Source organism: Chinchilla lanigera, unplaced genomic scaffold (genome assembly GCF_000276665.1).
Source record: "Chinchilla lanigera isolate Chin_1 unplaced genomic scaffold, ChiLan1.0 scaffold00108, whole genome shotgun sequence".
In the NCBI taxonomy this organism is placed as follows: Eukaryota; Metazoa; Chordata; class Mammalia; order Rodentia; family Chinchillidae; genus Chinchilla; species Chinchilla lanigera.
Window position 1 is genome coordinate 415,415 of NW_004955509.1, and position 18,172 is coordinate 433,586.

General features: G+C 38.8%; 1 protein-coding gene across 6 annotated transcripts in view; it reads right to left on the reverse strand.

Annotated features, from left to right (window-relative positions):
- The window catches only part of LOC102004624 (chromosome unknown open reading frame, human CXorf23), a 52,081-nt gene that overhangs the window by 32,332 nt on the left and 1,577 nt on the right, over positions 1-18,172 (reverse strand). For 3 of the 6 annotated variants that reach the window (XM_005407800.2, XM_005407801.2, XM_005407799.2), the window contains exon 3: positions 1,893-1,967. In XM_005407800.2, coding sequence (XP_005407857.1) covers positions 1,893-1,933 — 41 coding nt within the window. In that variant the 5' untranslated portion in view covers positions 1,934-1,967. Of the gene's footprint in view, positions 1-903; positions 996-1,892; positions 1,968-3,631; positions 3,915-4,057; positions 4,117-18,172 lie in introns of those variants that run through there. The other 3 variants (XM_013506299.1, XM_013506297.1, XM_013506298.1) reach the window with 3 other exon arrangements.

Here is an 18,172-nt window from a genome sequence, read left to right on the forward strand (position 1 = left end):
CCAAGATCTTACTTTAATCCTTACTTTATATTTTGTGTTTTATTGTACAGTACCCCTTTCTTTTGGAGAAGTCTGCTGGATTGCTGCTATCATTTGTGGTTATCCTAAAGCAGTGATGGTTAAGCTTTTAGAGACCAAGTGCCCAAACTGCAACCTAAAACCCACTTTTTTATCACCAAGTGCCAACAGTGCAATTAAATCTGAACACTGAGGTTTTAGTTTAGAAAAAACAACTATTATCTGATGCTCGGCTGCAGGGGTGACTTGGCTCACGTGCCAACAGAGAGGGCTCGGTGTGCCTGCTGTGTCACACAAACCATAAGTTCGCCACCACTGTCCTAGATCCAGAGGGTCTGTTGGTAGACAGTTCTCCAGGCTCCTGAGTTCTGCATACCTTGTAAGTGCAGGCACTGACAGGTTTTATTGCAAGGCAAACAGCCTTAGAAATAGAGACAGGGTCTCCCTTAGGGACAGAGAGCTGATCTGTTTGCTGCCCAGGATAATAGGACAGTGTCTCCTCCAAGGCAAAGACTGGGAGGATTTGCGCACAGCTTGCATTGGGGACTCAGGTTTCTCAGCTGTGTCACAACCCCACTGCTCCGCAGCATCCACCCAGGCAGCGCTTCTGCAGTGCTGGCCCTCAGAGGACACAGAGGGCAGGGTGAAGGGCAGGAACGTGAAGCTCAAGATGCCTGCTATACCATGAGTAATAAAGACCTTTACCTCTGACCCAGAAGTGCTTTGTGGCAGGTTGATGAGTTAGGTTGCGAGTAGGGCAAAACATTTTGCTTGACCAAGAAACCAGAGAAGGAATCTGGGTATCAGGCAGGAAACTTTGGGGTCTCCTGCACCTCTCACCAGAGCCTAACACAAAAAGGTGAAACAAAATGACCTCCGTGATACCTTCCATGTTTGAATCATTTGCTTCATTCCATTCTCTTTTATTTCTGAAGTCCTCCCATTAACGTTTGGTCTTGTGAATTACAAAATGAAAACTGCTGAAGAACGGATTGATTAGTCACTGCATTATCAAAATGAACAAGCACAGTGGCCAAGTTACATTAACGTGAAGATCTTGGTCTGCTTCTGGTGTACGTAACTGTGGTCATTTTAATTCCTAAAACAAACGAGTCACATTTACATGCTCTAAGCCTTTGTTCTTCACTGGAATACTTTATTCATTCTTCCTGCCTTTAGAAATTTTACCCATAATTTTACCCATCCTTAAATGTTGAACCAAAATTTCTTCTTTAAGGACTTTCCTCTACAAAAGCAGAATTTTTTCTCCCCTGTAGATGAAGAATGCTTTGTCCCAACCAGTAATAGTGCATTTTTCCTGCTGCCATAGCTAGCAATCTCCCCAGCAGCCTGTGCGCTTGCTGAGGCCCAGAAAGCAGGTGTACAATAAAAACTGGTTGAAGTGTTTCTACCTAATTACATATACTATTGATACCATCCATCAGAAGTGGAGAGCTGAACTACAATTGAGCTATTCAAAACTATTATTCTGCCATGATTAAGAAATAGGAAACTCCTTATTTTCTAACCCTAAATCTTTTCAAAAATACTGATCATGAAAAATATGAAATGAACTACATACTGAAGAGCTCTAAACCACACACTAATCTAAACACTGTGACACTCTCAAAGATGTTTGTCACCCTCCTGCTATGGCTACTGTATTTTTTACTATAAATAAATTCTAGCTCCTAGCCATAGTTAAACAAAGCTATCAGTTAGAATATAGAAATACAACCTCTACCACAACCTCCACCATGAATAACCAGGTCCTATGCATTTATTTAAAAAAGTTTTTTACTAGTAGTGGTGAATTTCAAAATAATAGCACGTCCCAAATTCAAGCTTACTCTGCTAAAGTACAAACTGCTCACCTGTGTTTCCACCTGGGGGATCGAGATCGTGACCATGCCATCCTTTGACACGTGAGCCACTATGCACTTTTTATACTGCAAAGAAACACAATATTAGCAAGTTTGTAGATAGAGTTTCCACTCTGCTCTACAACACAATGAATGCTACCTAGAGAAAGTTACTTAACCCCTCTGTGCCTCATTTCCCCAGCCGTAAAATGGGGATTATAGTAATAACACCTACCTTACTCAAATGTTGTCAAGACAAAATGAATAAAATCAGGTATCAGAAATTTTTTTCTCTGATGGACCACATTATAACTATTTTAGGGTTTGTAGGCTATATAATGTTTCTGTCAAAACTATTACTTTTTTTCTTAAAAAATAATCCCCTAAAAATGTAAAAAGCATGGTGAGACTACCTTGAGATGTGCTATAAGTATAAAATATATATCAGATTTCAAAAACTTGGTCCAAAAAAGATTTCTGGTTTTCAAGGTTATTTTCTGGCTAGGTCTTATTTTTGGGCAAAGAGGGTTAACAGCTGCTAAATTAGTATTCTGAAAAGAGGAAAAGTACCCAGAATTACTTTATTTGAATGCAACCATTACTGTCTTCCTGTTTTTTGCCATGACCATAAATTCTTCATATAATTACAGTCAGAATATTTAGGGATACAGTAATAGGACATCCTTTTTATTTTTATTTTATTTTTTGAGACAGGGTCTTGCTATGCAGTTCAGGCTGGCCTTGAGCTCACTTTGTAGCCCAGGCTGGTCTCAAACTCACAACGATCCTCCTGCCTCAGCCTCCTGAGTGCTGGGATTACAGGCGTGCGCCACCATGCCCAGCTCTGACATCCTTTTTTAAAAATAGAGTATAAAAATTTTAATTCCTAATTATAAGTATTAATTACTGCATAACTTTTCATCAGATAAATTTACTGGAAATTTAAGCATTATTAGACATTTACTTTGTTTCTGATTTTATGCTAAAATAAGTAACATCAAATGCTTTTTTGTTGCTGGGATCCAAATGCAGGGCCTCACACATGCTAGTCATATGTTCTACCACTAAGCTACATCCTCCAACCCAAATAAGTAAGTTTTAAAAGTAAGTATTTTAGGTATTCTTAAAAAACTGAGAGTTCTAAAAACTGAATTTTAAAAATACATAATTAGGAGCGTCTATACTAACTGTTACTTATATCTTAGTAGTCCTCAGTATGATACTATAATTAAGTAGTCCCCTCTGGGGTTCTACACCCCTAGGAGCTTTGAAAATTATTGCCCTCAGTCAACAAATAATCAGTAATACAGCCTCTGTTATGGTTTATACCTAGATGTCCTGACCAATGCTTTATGTGCTCAGAAGTTAGACTTTGGGAAGTGACTAAATAATGGGGATATGATACTCTATCAGGCGATTAGTCCACTGATGAGTTTATAGCTAAATGTGCTACTAGGTGAAACCTGGTTGGAGGAGGTGGGCCACTGGGGGCGTGACCTGGAAGGGTCTACATCTTCCCTCTCTCCTTTGATCTCTATGATTCCTCTTTGCAATGACATGAGTTTTTTCTCCTTTGCCATGATCCTCTGCTATGCCACCCTGCCTTGGAGCCAGACTATGGACTAAAACCTCTACAAACTATGAGCCCAAACAAACCTCTTCTAACTTGTGGGTGTCAGGTATTGTGTCTCAGAAGTGAGAAAGTGAGACAGATTTTGGTATAAGAAGTGGGGTCACTGCTGTGACATTACCTGACCATGTGGTTCAGAGCCTTTGGAACTGGCTTATGGGAGAGTTTAGAAAGGTTTGGAGATGCCAGCTGGAGAAGCAGCCCTATAATGCTGTGAGCCAAGCTTGACGGCAGATTGTGGTTGGAGCTCAGAAAACCAGAATGTTGACAGTAATGCAGCCAGAAAAGACCAGGTTCATGAGGTTTCATTCGGGAAGAAGGACTCCATCAGCAATTGGACTCCAGACAATGCATGTTATGCTCTGGCAGAAAATTTGTCTGCATTTTGCTCACGTCCTGAGACTTTGCAGAAGACTGAGATAAGAGTAGTGGATTAATTAATCTGGCAGAGGAAATTTCAAGACAGCCAAACATTCAGGCTGTGTCTTGAGTACTGTTTGAGGCTTCTAGCCAACTCTACATTGAGAATCAAGAGCAAAAGGCATACCTGAATGATTTTACAAGTTTAGAGTCTGGCCTGAAATGAAGTTTCAATAACATTGGATCCTGCAAAGATGAAGTAGAGGTCAGCATTACAAAAACGCCAAATATTCTGTATCTGAACAATACAAAGGATATCTTGAGACCACTGAAGGAATCTAAAAGACCCCATCTTTTGTAGACTCAAGGGTGGAAAAGTGAAAGACTTTTTTTGAGAAGAGAGCCTCAGGGCACCATGCTCCAGAACAGAAGCAGCCTAGGGAATGTGAATTGATTCCCTAGAATTCAGTTCAGCATGCTCAGCCATCCAAACAGAGGCTTCTGCAACCACCAGCAAGATACAAAAGGGCTCAGTTACTATTCAAGCTGGTGCCAGACCTTGGTGTCATCCACATGGTGCCTGTTTTATGCACATGCAGAATGCAAGAGTTGTGGGATCAAGAAAGCTTCCACCAAGATATCAGTAGAAGGCCTGGGAGGCCAGGCATTATGCTCCTGAGATGACAGAGTGTGAAGCTGTGAATGAAGCCAAAAGTACAGTGGATACCCTAGAAAGTTGGAGAAGCCAGGAACTTGGGATGTCTGAGGAGAGTCACAAGGAGTGATCAAAGGCAGTCCAAGACAAAAGCCATGAGGGCTATAACCACCAGCAGTGCCACAGAGGTGAATATAACATGGTATCATGCTGTTGTTTTGGTTTACATTTCCCTAATTACTAATGAAAGTTAATCTTGAAACAGGCAAGAAACTATTAAACTAATCATACTTTCCTTCCTTTAATCTAGTAATTTCAGTTAAGCTTAAGAAAATAATTTAAAAGGAAAAAGAAACAGTTATGCATATACTAAAATGTTTCTATCAGCTTTAAAATAGGAAAGAAAGAATAACCCAGCCAAACTGATTATAACCCAAATGTCCAATAATCAGTAAAAGATTAAACAAATTTAAAATGTAGACATCTAGTTGCTTTCTACCTTTTTCCTAGTTTTATGTGTCTGTTTTTTTTCCACACACCCTACTAGCTTTGTCTGATCAGATCTGCTGTTTCTAAAACATAGATGGCCTTGTCTCAATCTAACAAATCACTGTTCTTTCAGAACTGATTGATTATCATCCCCCCTAGGAATCTTCCCTTGACCCCTCTCCTAAGTTTCTCTCTTCCTTAGGAATTCTGTTTGTTCTACAGTTACTTCAATATATTGTGTTTATTTACTCCAAAAGGCAAAAGATTTCAAATAGCACATCATAGAACACAAAATTTAACCTAAGAATGTATGAGATATTCAACCTTATTAATAATTGGGAAAATGCAAATTAAGATCATAGTCCTTTTACACCCATCAGATGACCAGAACAATTATTTAAATTGCTCATTCTGGAGTGTTGGCAAGGATGGAGAACAACAGGAACATTCATATATTGCTAGTTGAATATATACAAGTATAACCAGTTAGGTAGCAATTTGGTAGTACTGAACACAAAGTTGAACATGCCAATATCTCACAGCTCAGCAATTCCACACCTCAGAACAGTGATTTTCACATTTACTGTACATTGAAATTACCTGGAGAGATTGTCAAAACACAGACTGCTGGACCCTACCCCAGAGCAGACCCCACTTGTAGCAAGTTCCCAGGTGATGTGGTTGTGGTTGGTCCAAGGACTTCTGAACCACTAGTTTGGGGTATAGGGAGGGTGGCAATCAATTGAGATAAAATGTTTGCATAGTAATATACATCGCACATGATAAAAAGTATTCATAAAAATGTTTTCTTTTGGTTGTTAAAGTTAACTTTATAAACATTCAAACTATCTACTCAAAAAAGGGTGTTTTACTGCACATAAATTATAACTCACAGCTGTAAAAAAAAAAAAAAGGTTAGCTTTGGGGTGATGAAACTGTTCTAAAATTATCAGATATTATGGAAATGGTTGCACAACTCTGTAAACCTGCTAAACACCACTGAATAACACACTTTACAACTGTAAATTATAACTCAATAAAGTGGTATTTTTAAAACTAACTTAGCAATTGCTTGGTATGCATCGGCTGATAGAAATACTGGTTCAGAAGCTTAAGAGAGGAGGGTTAATTTAAATGTACAGTCTGAACTATGAATGATTTTTATATTTTAAATAAGTTTTTATTGGTATACGTTTGTGATACATACTGAATATAGTCATCATGGAGCACTGGTACACATATCACGTCTTGATCTTTTTAATTCCCCTTTCCCCTTCTCTTCTTCCCATCTCCTCCTGTCCCCAGGCCCCCTTCCCATCTCCACAAAGTCTATCTTCTTGTTTCTTTCATTTTTTAGTTTGTTCTTTAAATTATTTATATAGAGTTTCTCCTATAAGAGAAGCCATGTGATAGTTAACCTTCTGTATCTGATTTATTTCACTTAGCATTAGGGAAGAAGATGAAAACAAAGATGAAGATAAAGGAGAAGCCACAACAGAAATTACACATGGCCTACAATGTGTAAAATATTTACTCTGTGGCCCTTTACAGAAAATTTGCTGATTGCTGATTTAAACTAACTTACTTTTTACCAGCAAAGTTAATGAGAGGGACCAGAACCTTAAGAGAAATAGAGAGGAAAGACTGAAACCAGTACGGTTTGTAACTGGGGAGTAGATGTCAGTAATGGAAGACAAAATCAATTATACTGCTACTTCAAAGGGAACTGAAAGGGTCAAGAGCAGTGAATGAATCTGTCTGCTGCTGAACATGGAAAGGAGATGTCTGGACAGCAAGATCATCTCTTCCCAGGAGGGTGCTATTAATAAGAGGCCAGCGGGGTATAGTGGCACAAACCTGTAACCCCAGCACTCTGAGATCCTGAGGCAGTAGGATCACAAATTCAAGTCCAGCTCAGGCAACTTAGTGACAGCCTGTCTCACAATAAAAAATAAAAAAGGGCTGGGGAAATAGCTTAGGGTGAAGGATCTGGATTCAATCCCTAGCACCCTGCACCCTCCCTCATGAAGAGGCCAATCTTACCAGGCCTGCATTGGATATATTCCCTTACCCACCTAAGGACTCTGCTCTACAAATTTCCCTTTTCTCCCATAACACCCCTTCCTCCTCTCTATTACATCCTTTCTGTTATCATATAACTTTGTACACTTCTCCCATCCCTCTGAAACCATGCCCCGCCAGACTCCTGCACTACTTTTCCGTTGACAACTAAATTCTTCAACAGGGATGCCTGAGTTCGGTTCCCGGTACCGGAGAAAAACCAAAAAAAAAAAAAAAAAAAAAAACAGGGATGCCTGTATGCCAAGTCATTATCACTAATTTTTCTCATCCCTTTCTTGCTTGATCTCTTACCCACTGGCTTTCCAGCCTAACGCCATACCAAACTGTTCTAGCCAAGAGATCACTAATGAAGTCCATGTTGCCAAATCCAATGGTCATTTCTCCTCACCCTTCTCCTTTCCGTCCTTGACCTACTAGTAACATCTGACACACTTTCCTTCTAGAAACACTTTCTCCACTTAGATTCCAGAATATCACATTTGCTGGGTTTTCCTCCTACCTCCATAAAAATTCCTTCTGCCTCCTTTGGTGGTTTCTCTTCATCTCCACTACTCATCAACCCAACTCCTTTTTTTCAATTTTTAAATATTTTATTAATTATTTTTTTAAAAAACCAAGAGATACAGAAAACATCAGTGGTTGCCAGGAACTAGGGGTAGAGACTAACTACAGTTGGCATAAGTGAGTATTCTGGATGTTCGGTGTACTACTTGGTGCATTTGTATCTGGGCATGATGGCAGGCACCTACAATCCCAGCTACTCAGGAAACTAAGGCAGGAAGATCACAAGTTTGAGGCCACCCTGGGCAATAAAGTGAGACTAGCTAAAAAAACATAAAACTATGCATTTGTCAAAATTCAGCCTTGAGACCAAAAAGTATGATTTTACTGACATAAATTTCTAACCATTTGTTCTGGGTTTTCTTGAGACAGGGTCTCCCTATGTAATTCAGGCTGGTCTTGAACTCTTGGCAATCCTCCTGCCTCAGCCTCCTGAGTGGTGAGACCATAGGCATGCGCCATCACACCTAGGTATAAATTTTAACTTTTTAAAAATAAAGACAGGTATACTGAAAAGATGGAATCAAATATTTACCTATGCAGAAAAAAATATAATAAAGCTTAACAGTTTTCTCTTGTAGACAGCAAAAACAATTACTAGGGGTTTAAAGCAAAGAACAGAAAGATGAAAAGTATCTTCAACATACAAAATATTTTTTTAAGAACAATGTGTTTATGCAGAGGTAACTTTTTTGGGTGGTGGTGATACTGCAGATTGAACCCTGGGTCTTTATGTTGAACAATATACACAGACCTTTTTTAAACTATTTTTTTTATTTTGAGGCAGAGTCTCACTAAATTGTCCAGATGGGACTCGAACTCACAATTCTCTTACCTCAGCCTCCCAAAGTGCTGGGATTACATGTGTGTACCACAGCACCCAACTGGTAATAGTTCTTTTCTGTATTTTAGTTGATAATCTCACTTGCAATTTTTCTCTGGGAATAATAATGGTTTCTGCTGTTGCTGTTTTGGTGCTGGGGATCTACCCCAGGGCCTTGCGTTTGCTAAGAACACACTACCACTGAGCTACATTCCCGCCCAGAAATGCCCGTTTTTAACTTTCACTAAATGCTCAGGCAGTGACTAAGGCACTAGAACAATAGAGGGCCTTAAAACTCGTTCCATAAAGCATTTTACTGTGGAAAGGAAAGCATCTATCTTCACAATAAAGATTTTTTGAACTGTGAGGTCGTTTACATACAAAAATTCAAAGGTAACATATTACTTATAAACTGCATATTTAGCTAAAACTAAATATAGCTGTTTACAAGAAATAATTTCAGAACATACATATAAATTTGTACACTATTCAGAAGCTCTTCAAAGTCTGCCTGCAAGTTCCAAAGGGAAGCACAGTGGTCTCTGCCCATCCCGCTCGGAGCCCAGATTAGCTGCAGCGCCCTGGGTACAGGATTCTCTCCTGATGGCCTCCAGCTGCGGATGGGCCTTGTCAAAGGATGCTGTCGAGTCACTCTCCCTGCGGTTCGTTACAGTGCAGGTGGGGGAGATGCCCGTCTCTGCCAGAAAAGCAGGCAATGTGCTGGAGTCGCTGGGAAAGCGAAGGGAGGAAAGCACACAGCGCCGTGCTTGCTTCAGATAAATGGTGCTTCTCCAGAAATACGCTCGAAGGCTGTGGTTTAGGACTTCTGTGGTTTAGGACCCAGCTTCATCATCATCGCTTTCGTCACCACCAACGTCACTTTCGTCACCTCATCATCTTTCTTCTTCTCCTTAAGCATTTTCAGGTAGTTATCAGCTAAAATCTTCTTTGGTAATATATCTGCAAGAAACTGAAAGTTTCTGATTCCTCTGCAGTATTAGCTAAATCACGGTAAGTCAGTGCTGTCTTTTCCACTTCCATGTCTGTAGGAATAGGTGGCTAGATACTGAACACAGAGTTCCGTGGCCTTGGCCGTGAGCAGCAGCGCTTCATGGCTGATGCTGGACACATCGGGGGAACCCTTGATGATGACCTGGATATGGGACTGGGGCAACAACATGAACTGCTGCTCACTGCACTTGTCCTTGCCACGGCCACGTCTGTCGTCTTCTCTCTCCAGTGAGACCCGGTGGGCAGCCAGCAAGGGGGCGCCCTGCAGCCCTGTGGGACTTGCAGTCTGGAAGCCTAACCCTTTTAATGAACCCAATCAACCGGTGACTTCAGCCTTTACGCCTCTCACTGTCTACACTCTCCCTAGTATACTTTCATTCAGTTTCCCAGCTTTAAATACTGGCACCCCCCCAATTATATCTCTAGCCCCCACCTATCCTCTGCACTCCAGTCTTGCATATCCAGCAGCCCACTGGATGCTGTAAACATGCCCAAGAGTAAACCCCTGAGCTCCCTGCAAACTAGGTTCTTCCTCAGTCTGCTCCATCCTGGTAGATGGTAGCCCCATCCTTCCAGTTTCCAACAAAGAGGAAACAGAAATGTCCCACAAACATATGAAAAGATACTCAACCCTACTAGGAGTTCAGGAATAAAAGGACAAGAAACTACTTCATATTTGTGAAATTTGCAAAAATTTTAAAGTTAGATGGCACCCATATTGGCAAGAAAGCAGAAAAACAATTTTTCAGGTGGGAATGACAGTACACACCCATAATCTCCACATTCTAAGAGGGTGAGGCTGACGGATAGCCAAGTTTCAGCCCAGCCAGGCAATTCAGTGACTTAGTGAAACCCTATCTCAAAAAAAAAACAAACCCACTTGTGGAAAATTACTCTCCAAAATACCATCAAGCAGAACTGTACTCCAAAGAAAATTAAATACTATATACTCTAAATCATTTGAGACTATTTTTAAAACAACATTGATTCAGAAATTAAAAACTAAGAACAAAACTACACCAGGCTGAGTATGGTGGCAAGTGCCTGTAGCCCCAGCAATCAGGAGGCAAAAGGATTACTTGAGTCTAGGAGTTTGAGATCAATTTGAACTACATAGCACAGAGTAAAACTCTCTTTGTCCCTGTTCCTCCTCTCTCTCTCTCTCTCTTTCCCCTTCAGAAAAATAGATCAAAACCCATACAAACCCAAGAAGAAATGAAAATTAAAAATTGAACTCAGAGGAAAATGGGAGAAAAAGACTAAATTATTTAAAAAAGTAAAGAAAAAATTACAAAGTGCTCAAAGAATAGTAAACTCAAATGAAAAGTTAGTAGAGTATATTGAAAGAAGACAGGACAACAACCAAAAAATAAAAATGACACTGAGGGAGGAAGAAGAGAAAAAGTATCAGACAGAAACCATCAGAAATAGGAGACAGGTTAAAAAAAAAAAAAGAAATATTTATACTACTATATTCCCTGAAGACAACTCAAACAATAAATTGAGCTAATTTTTAAAACTACTTCCAGAAAACCTTCTAGAAATGAAAAAATACTTGAAATATCCTAATCTACACATTTAAGAGTACACCAGGTACCTAAGGAATATGAATTTAGAACAATCAACTCTGAAACATAGCCTAGTAAACTTTTATTTCAAAGATAAAACCATCAAGACGTCCAGCCCCTGCCCCCCCCCAAAAAAAAGCCGTGCCTGGTGACATATGTCTGTATTCCTTGCACTCGGGCAGTTCAGGCAGGAGGATCACCATGAGTTTCAGACCAGCCTGACTACACAGTGAGTTCAATGCCAGCCTGAACTACATAGCAAAACCCCAAAACAACAAACAACAACAAGAAAAGATTACAACAGAAAAGAATAAATAACATAAATTTAAAAATTGCATCAGCATAAGATTTTTCAAAACTAAACTATAAAGCAAGATAAATAACAAAACATTTTGAAAATAACTCAATGAAAAGAAGTGTGAACCAAGGATTTTATATTAACTAAGACATCCTTCAAATACCACAGTGACAGAAAAAGTTTTCAGCATTCAAGAATGCAGGGACTGGGGCTGGGGATTTAGCTCAGCAGCACAGCACCTGCCTGGCAAGCGCAAGGTTGTGAGTTCGGTTCCCGGAACAATAAAAAAAAAAAAAAAACCAAAAAAGAGAAAAAAGAATGCAGGGACTTTGGTACTTCCTAGCCCTTTCTAAGAAATCTGTTAGAGGATGAGCTTCACTCAGCCAAAGAGTGACTAGGAAAAGTCAGCAAAAGGCCTGAGCATTTAACATATGTAGGCCTAGGCAGGCTTGGCCCAGCCAGGAGAATCGCCAGGAATCCAAGGCCCGCCTGAACTACATAGCAAGACCTTATCTCAAAACAACAACAAAACTAGGTAAAAGATTAATGTGAAATTGTTACATTTTGTGGTGGTACAAAAATTGCAACTAAAAAATGAGAGAAGGACAGAGAAATAACTGAAATAGCTTTACTCCTATCTAGGTAATAAGTGAATTTAAAACATACTGGGGAGAAAAAAACAAGTAACCAGATATTAAGAGAGTAAACAAATCAACACAAATGCTGAGACAACTGGTTAATCATCAGCAAAAGAATACAGTTTGGCCATACCTCACACCATAAATAAAAATTAGTTCAAAATAGGTCAAAGGCCTAAATGTAGTACACAGTAAATCTACAAAACTCAGAAGAAAACATAAGGATAAATAATCTTTGTAACCTTGGACCATGCAATGGTTTCTAAAAAGACATGACACTGAAAACATAAGCAATAAAAAATATATAAACTTGGTATCATCGAAATTTAAAATGTTTATGTTGTGAAGGATGCCACTAAGAAAGTGAAAAGACAACCCAAAGAATGAGAGAACATGTTTTACCAATCATTTATATCATGAAGGCCTGTATTCAAAATATATAAAGAGGGCCGGGGACATAGCCCAGCGGAACAAGTGCCTGTCTGCTAAGTGCAAGGTCCTGAGTTTAATTCCCAGTACAAAAACAAAATAAAACGAAATACAAAATATATAAAGAACATCTAAAGTGATACCACCCTAAATATGCTCAATGTCAGGATACATAAAGAATACCTACAACACAATAACAAATATAATCAAATTTAAAAATAGACAAAAGAGCCAGCTGCAGTAGTGTGCACCTATCGTCCTAGCTACTTGGAAGGCCGGGGCAGGGGACTGCAAGTCTGACAAGTTAGCAAGATACTGCCTCACAATAAAAAAATAAAAATAAAGAGAGTGGGGCTACATCTCTGTGAGAAGGTCCCTGGGTTCAAATCCCAGTACCACACAACACACCTATATATACACACACATGCACACACCTGCACACACACACATACACGCAATAAGGACGAAGGATATGAATAGGTATTTCTTCTAAAAAGATATAAAATTAGCACATAACATCACTAGTCACTAGGGACATGCAACTCAAAACCATAACGTAAGCTGCTTCACACCAATAAGGACAACTATAATTTCAAAAAACATAGGCTGAGGACATAGTTCAGCAGCACAGTGCCTGCCTGGCAAGCATGAGGTTGTGAGTTCGATTCTCAGTACCAACAAAACGCAAAAACCCAAAACATAACAATAACTGTTTCAAGGATGTAGAGATAATCGAATCCTCATACACTGCTGGTGAGAATGTAAAATGGTGTCACTATGGAAAGCAGTTTGGCAGTTTCTCAAAAAGTTAAACACAGTGTTACCATATGCCCAACGATTCTACGCCTAGGAATAGAGAAAGGAAAATATGCTCATGTAAAAACTTGTATACAAGCATCCGTAAGAGCATATTCATAACAGCCAAAAGGTAGACATAAACCAAATATATCAAAAAAATGAATGAACAAAATGTGATATGCCCATACAACGAAAGACTGTTTGACCATAAGGAGGAATGAAGTACAGATACGTAACATGGATGTACCTTCAAAACATTACGCTAAGTGGAAAAAGCCAGTAACGAAAGACCATGTTATATGATACCATTTAGGAGAAATATCCAGAATAGGCAAATCAACAGATACAAAAAGATTGGCTGCTGGGTGGGGAGAGAGAAGGGGCTATGAAGATTGATGGCTAGCCCGGCATGGTGGCGCATGCCTGTAATACCAGCACTCGGCAGGCTGAGGCAGGAGGATTGGGAGGTTGAGGCAAGAGGAACATTGGGGGTTCCAGGCCAGCCTGGGATACAAAGTGAGCTCAAGGAAAGTGTGAACTACAAAGTGAGACCCTGTCTCAAAAAGGCAAGAAAAAAAAAAAAGACTGATGGCTAACGGCTATAGGGTTTCTTTTCAGGGAGAAGAAAATGTTCTAAAACTAGACATAATGATGACTGGACAATTCTATACTAAAAGCCACTGAACCGTACATTTTGAATGGGCGAGTTGTGTAGGCAGTGTATGGCGTCTAAATGCAAATATATCGCTTACAAATGTTGCGACATAAAAGCCACTCTTCCAGCACAGAACTACACCTAGTCAGAGCCCAAAGAACGAGACCGCAAGCAGCAGACAAGAGGGAAAGGGAGGCCAGACCTGTGCAGACTAAGCATGGATCATTCTCATGGCCACAGCAACTAACTGGCATTCCAAGTTCTTGAGCAAGAAAGAACTGGAAGTGGATATGGAATTCTTGCATACAAGACAAACAAGCAAACAGAACTCAGGGTATTTAAAGATGGGTAAATACAAAGGTAAACCCTTAGCACAAAAATAAAAACCTTAAATACCCATATACCATCCTATTTTTAAATAAAAGAACAAAATATACATCTCTCAAAAGAAAGCAATTACAATAAAATACACATAACTTGTCTCAAAAAAGAAAAAAGACATACAAATAAGTGACTTTATAGCCATTCTTTCTATAAGACATTATTAAGTAAACCAAAAATAAGACAGAAAACCTAAACGACATAATCAATAGAACAAATCTTATCTTTTTTATACTGGGGATTAAATCCAGCAATGCTCTACCACTGAATCATATCCCCAGTGCTTTTTAGTTTGAGACAATGTCTTACTAAACTGCCCACCTTGGCCTTCAAATCGCCAGCCTCCTACCTCAGCCTCCTGAGTAGCTGGGATTACAGATGTGTGCCACCATGCCCTGCTAATCTTACAGATATTTATCAAACTCTAGACTCTTGTGCTGGAGAACATACTTTCCTCTCAAGTGACCATGCCACATTTACCAAAAATAATCATTTGTTAGGTCAGAAAGCAAACATTAGTAATTTCCATGAAGTAGAAATATTATAAACTATACTAACAAAAATAAAAAACTAAAAGGCCCATCATCCTAGAAATTTAAAAGCCTCCTATTAAACAACCCCTAGGGAGTCCATAAGTGAAAGTATAGCTTTTTAAAGAAATAATGACAATGAAAACACCAAATATCAAGTTCAATGAGATGCATTTAAAGCAGTGATCAGAGGCAAACTAACTGCACTAAACATATTTATCAGTGAAAATAAAAGAACAAAAATAAATTCATTTCCAGGGTTAAAAAAAAAACAATTAAAAATAACAAAGTAAACTGGGTGTGGTGGCACACACCTACAATCCCAGCACTCAGGAAGCTGAGGCAGGAGGATTGCCAGAAGTTTGAGGCCAGCCTGGACACCACAGTTCAGAACAAGCCTGGACTACAGCAAGACCTTGGCTCAAAAACCAAACCAAACCAAAAAACAAAACAACAACAGAAAAGTTAAACAAGAAAAGCACATGGTAGAAAATAATAAAGACAAAAGTAAATTTAAAAATGAGGAAGAAAGGTTATAAATAAATGTAATTAATAATCCAAATTTTTGTAGTTTCATAAAAACAAAATAAATGACTACATAATTATCATATGTTGGTTCTCATTTCTTTTTCATTTGTTTGTTTGGTAGGATAAAGCCCTCTACCACGAAGCTACACCCTTTTCTCCAATACTATTTTTCTTGATTAGGAAAAATGGGAGAAAGCAGAAAAATAACAAATAAGAAATGATATAGAGGCCATAAACATCAAAACAGAAAATAAATTGAAATATTGTAAGGTTACTTCATACATATCTACCAAATAAATTTGAAAACCCAGATGAAAAGTGTACTTTTTAAAAAAATACAAGTCTCCAAAATTTACCCATCAGAATTAAAAAGCTTAAACAAACCAATTTCCACAGAAGAAATATAGAAAGTTATTAACGAAATACCCCATTAAAGCATCAGGCCCAGAGAGTGTCACAGGGAACTCTATGAAGCTTGCAAACATGGAATAATAAATTATTCCAGATATGGTACAGTACAAGTACCAAGCCTGCAGGAACATCAACCTTTGAAGGAAGAGGAACTAGCAAAGGAAAGAACGAGAGAAACTCAGAGGAAGGAGGGGATGTTGGGACACAAAGTCAGAAACTAAAAGAGAATACTGTATTTCAAGAAGAGAGACTTTCACGGCAAATGCTGGGAAAGAGAAGAGAGAAACTGGGTGGCTACAGGGTGATTAGCAGCAATAAGGAGGACGTTTTGAAATGGGACCAACTTGGAGAAGTTTATTCTTGATAAGGAGGGCCTATTTGCTTAACATTAGGGACTAAAATAGAACAACAATCACAGTATAGGAGAGATAAGTCAGGTCCAATTAGTGCAATATTTACTTTTATTTTTTAATTCAAAATAATATAGTCCAAATAATACATTCCAAGTAATATAGTCAATTTCTCCTAACATTCTGTATTTACATATTATCCTCTTCATTGGTACAGTGAGGTTTTGTCAGTGGTCACTTTCTATGTTATGTTAATTTACCAAACATTACTAAGTGCCAGTGACTGCTAGGGACTAGGAATACAAAGTTGGAAGAATCCTAGCTTCTTTCCCTGAGAAGTTAAGGCTCCGGTGGGGAACAATGATCACCTGAGTGTCACTACTTCCTGTTTTCACTAAGTGCTGTACAAATACTATCTCATTCAATCCCCCACAAGCTGGAATTACCCCTATCTCACCGGTGAAGAGACCAAGACTTAGAAAGCTTTTATGTATCTGCCCCATGTAAAGGACCTGAAAGAGTCCAATACCGACACTGCCCCGTCTTGCAACTCCTTTCAGAAAAATGAGCCTGTGGAGACTGCCCCGTCACTTGCTCAGATGCTCAGTCAGCAGAACTGGGCTTTAGCACACTCTATAGAGTAGTTGACCTGCTGCACCACATTTAAAATCACCATCTAAATTTGGAAAGCCGTTTTTATGCCCTCTAGCTGCCTGGACAGTCTGTAGCCTGTAGCCTGCACAAGGACTATGTTGCATTTATTATGAGCTCAAGGACTTTTGTTTTATTTAGCTTTGTATCTGCTCCCCTCAGCTTTATACAGTACCATTAAATATTTGCTCTTTTAACATTTGTGCAGATTCATCGTTCATCTAATTTCATAACTTTGATACTGTTTTTCTCCTTTGTTTTTGCAGTGCCAGGGACTGAACCCAGGGCCTTGCACATGCTAAGCACATGCTCTATCCCTGAGATATACCCACTAGCCCCCTGATACTGTTTTGAATATGATCTAGGGCTGCAGTATAAAACTTCAAACTTAAGAAGTGAAATAGTGTGGGGACAGGGTATCACAGAATAGTTTTAAATTTAGAAATTTACTTGAAATTTTTATGAACCTCAAGATGCTTCTATGCTCTGAAATTTTCACAAGAGAAAGTAATAGCAACAAGACAAAGTATGTTTAAATGTACTTTCCATAAATGTCATTTGACTCTTAAAACCACTCTATAAGGGGAGTAAGACCAACACATCATAATCCCTAGTTCACAGTTGAGAAAACAGTACCTTAGGAAAGTTAAGTGATTTGTTCAAGGTAATCAGATATACGAGAATTTAAGAAGGTCCTAACTTCCAACCTCTTATTCACTTAGATAACCAAATTGGTGGAACAAGAAAGAAGTGCTATCTTATCTGATTTGCTATCAATAATTAAGAAAAAAATAATAACCAAAGGATACTTGTACTTATTTAGAAAAAACACAAATACGCCAAAAGTGTTTTTACAGAACTTCTTTAAGTCTCGTCTTTTTTTTTTTTTTTCCGGTACCGGGGATCGAACTCACGATCTTTTCTAGAAAAGATCTTTTCACGATCTTTTTGCGCTTGCCGTGCGGGTGCTGTGCCGCTGAGCTAAATCCCCAGCCCTGTCTTGTCTTTTGCTAGGATGGGGGAAGAAAACCGGCAGACTGTTGGTAAGAACGCAGATAGCATACATTTTCCAGAGGAAAACTAGGCAATTCACATTTTTTATAAAATACTTTATGAATACAATCTGCCCAACAATTCCACAATCTAGGAACATACATTAAGGAAATGATTATGGATATGAAGACTTCACATTTATCCAACAACGTGTTTAAGTGGAAAAACGGGAATAACCGACCAAATTATGATAGTCATGTAACAACATGCTATGTTGTTGGATAAAAAGTGATTATGAAAGAGAATTCACCTTAGAAAAACTCATGTATTCATCTCAGCATAGAAGAAAAAGACCCGACGTGTACAACCATATTCACAATGGTTATCTGGAATGGTCAAAGAGTGCATTTTCATTCTAATTGTGTACATTTAAAATTTTTTGTATGTGAAT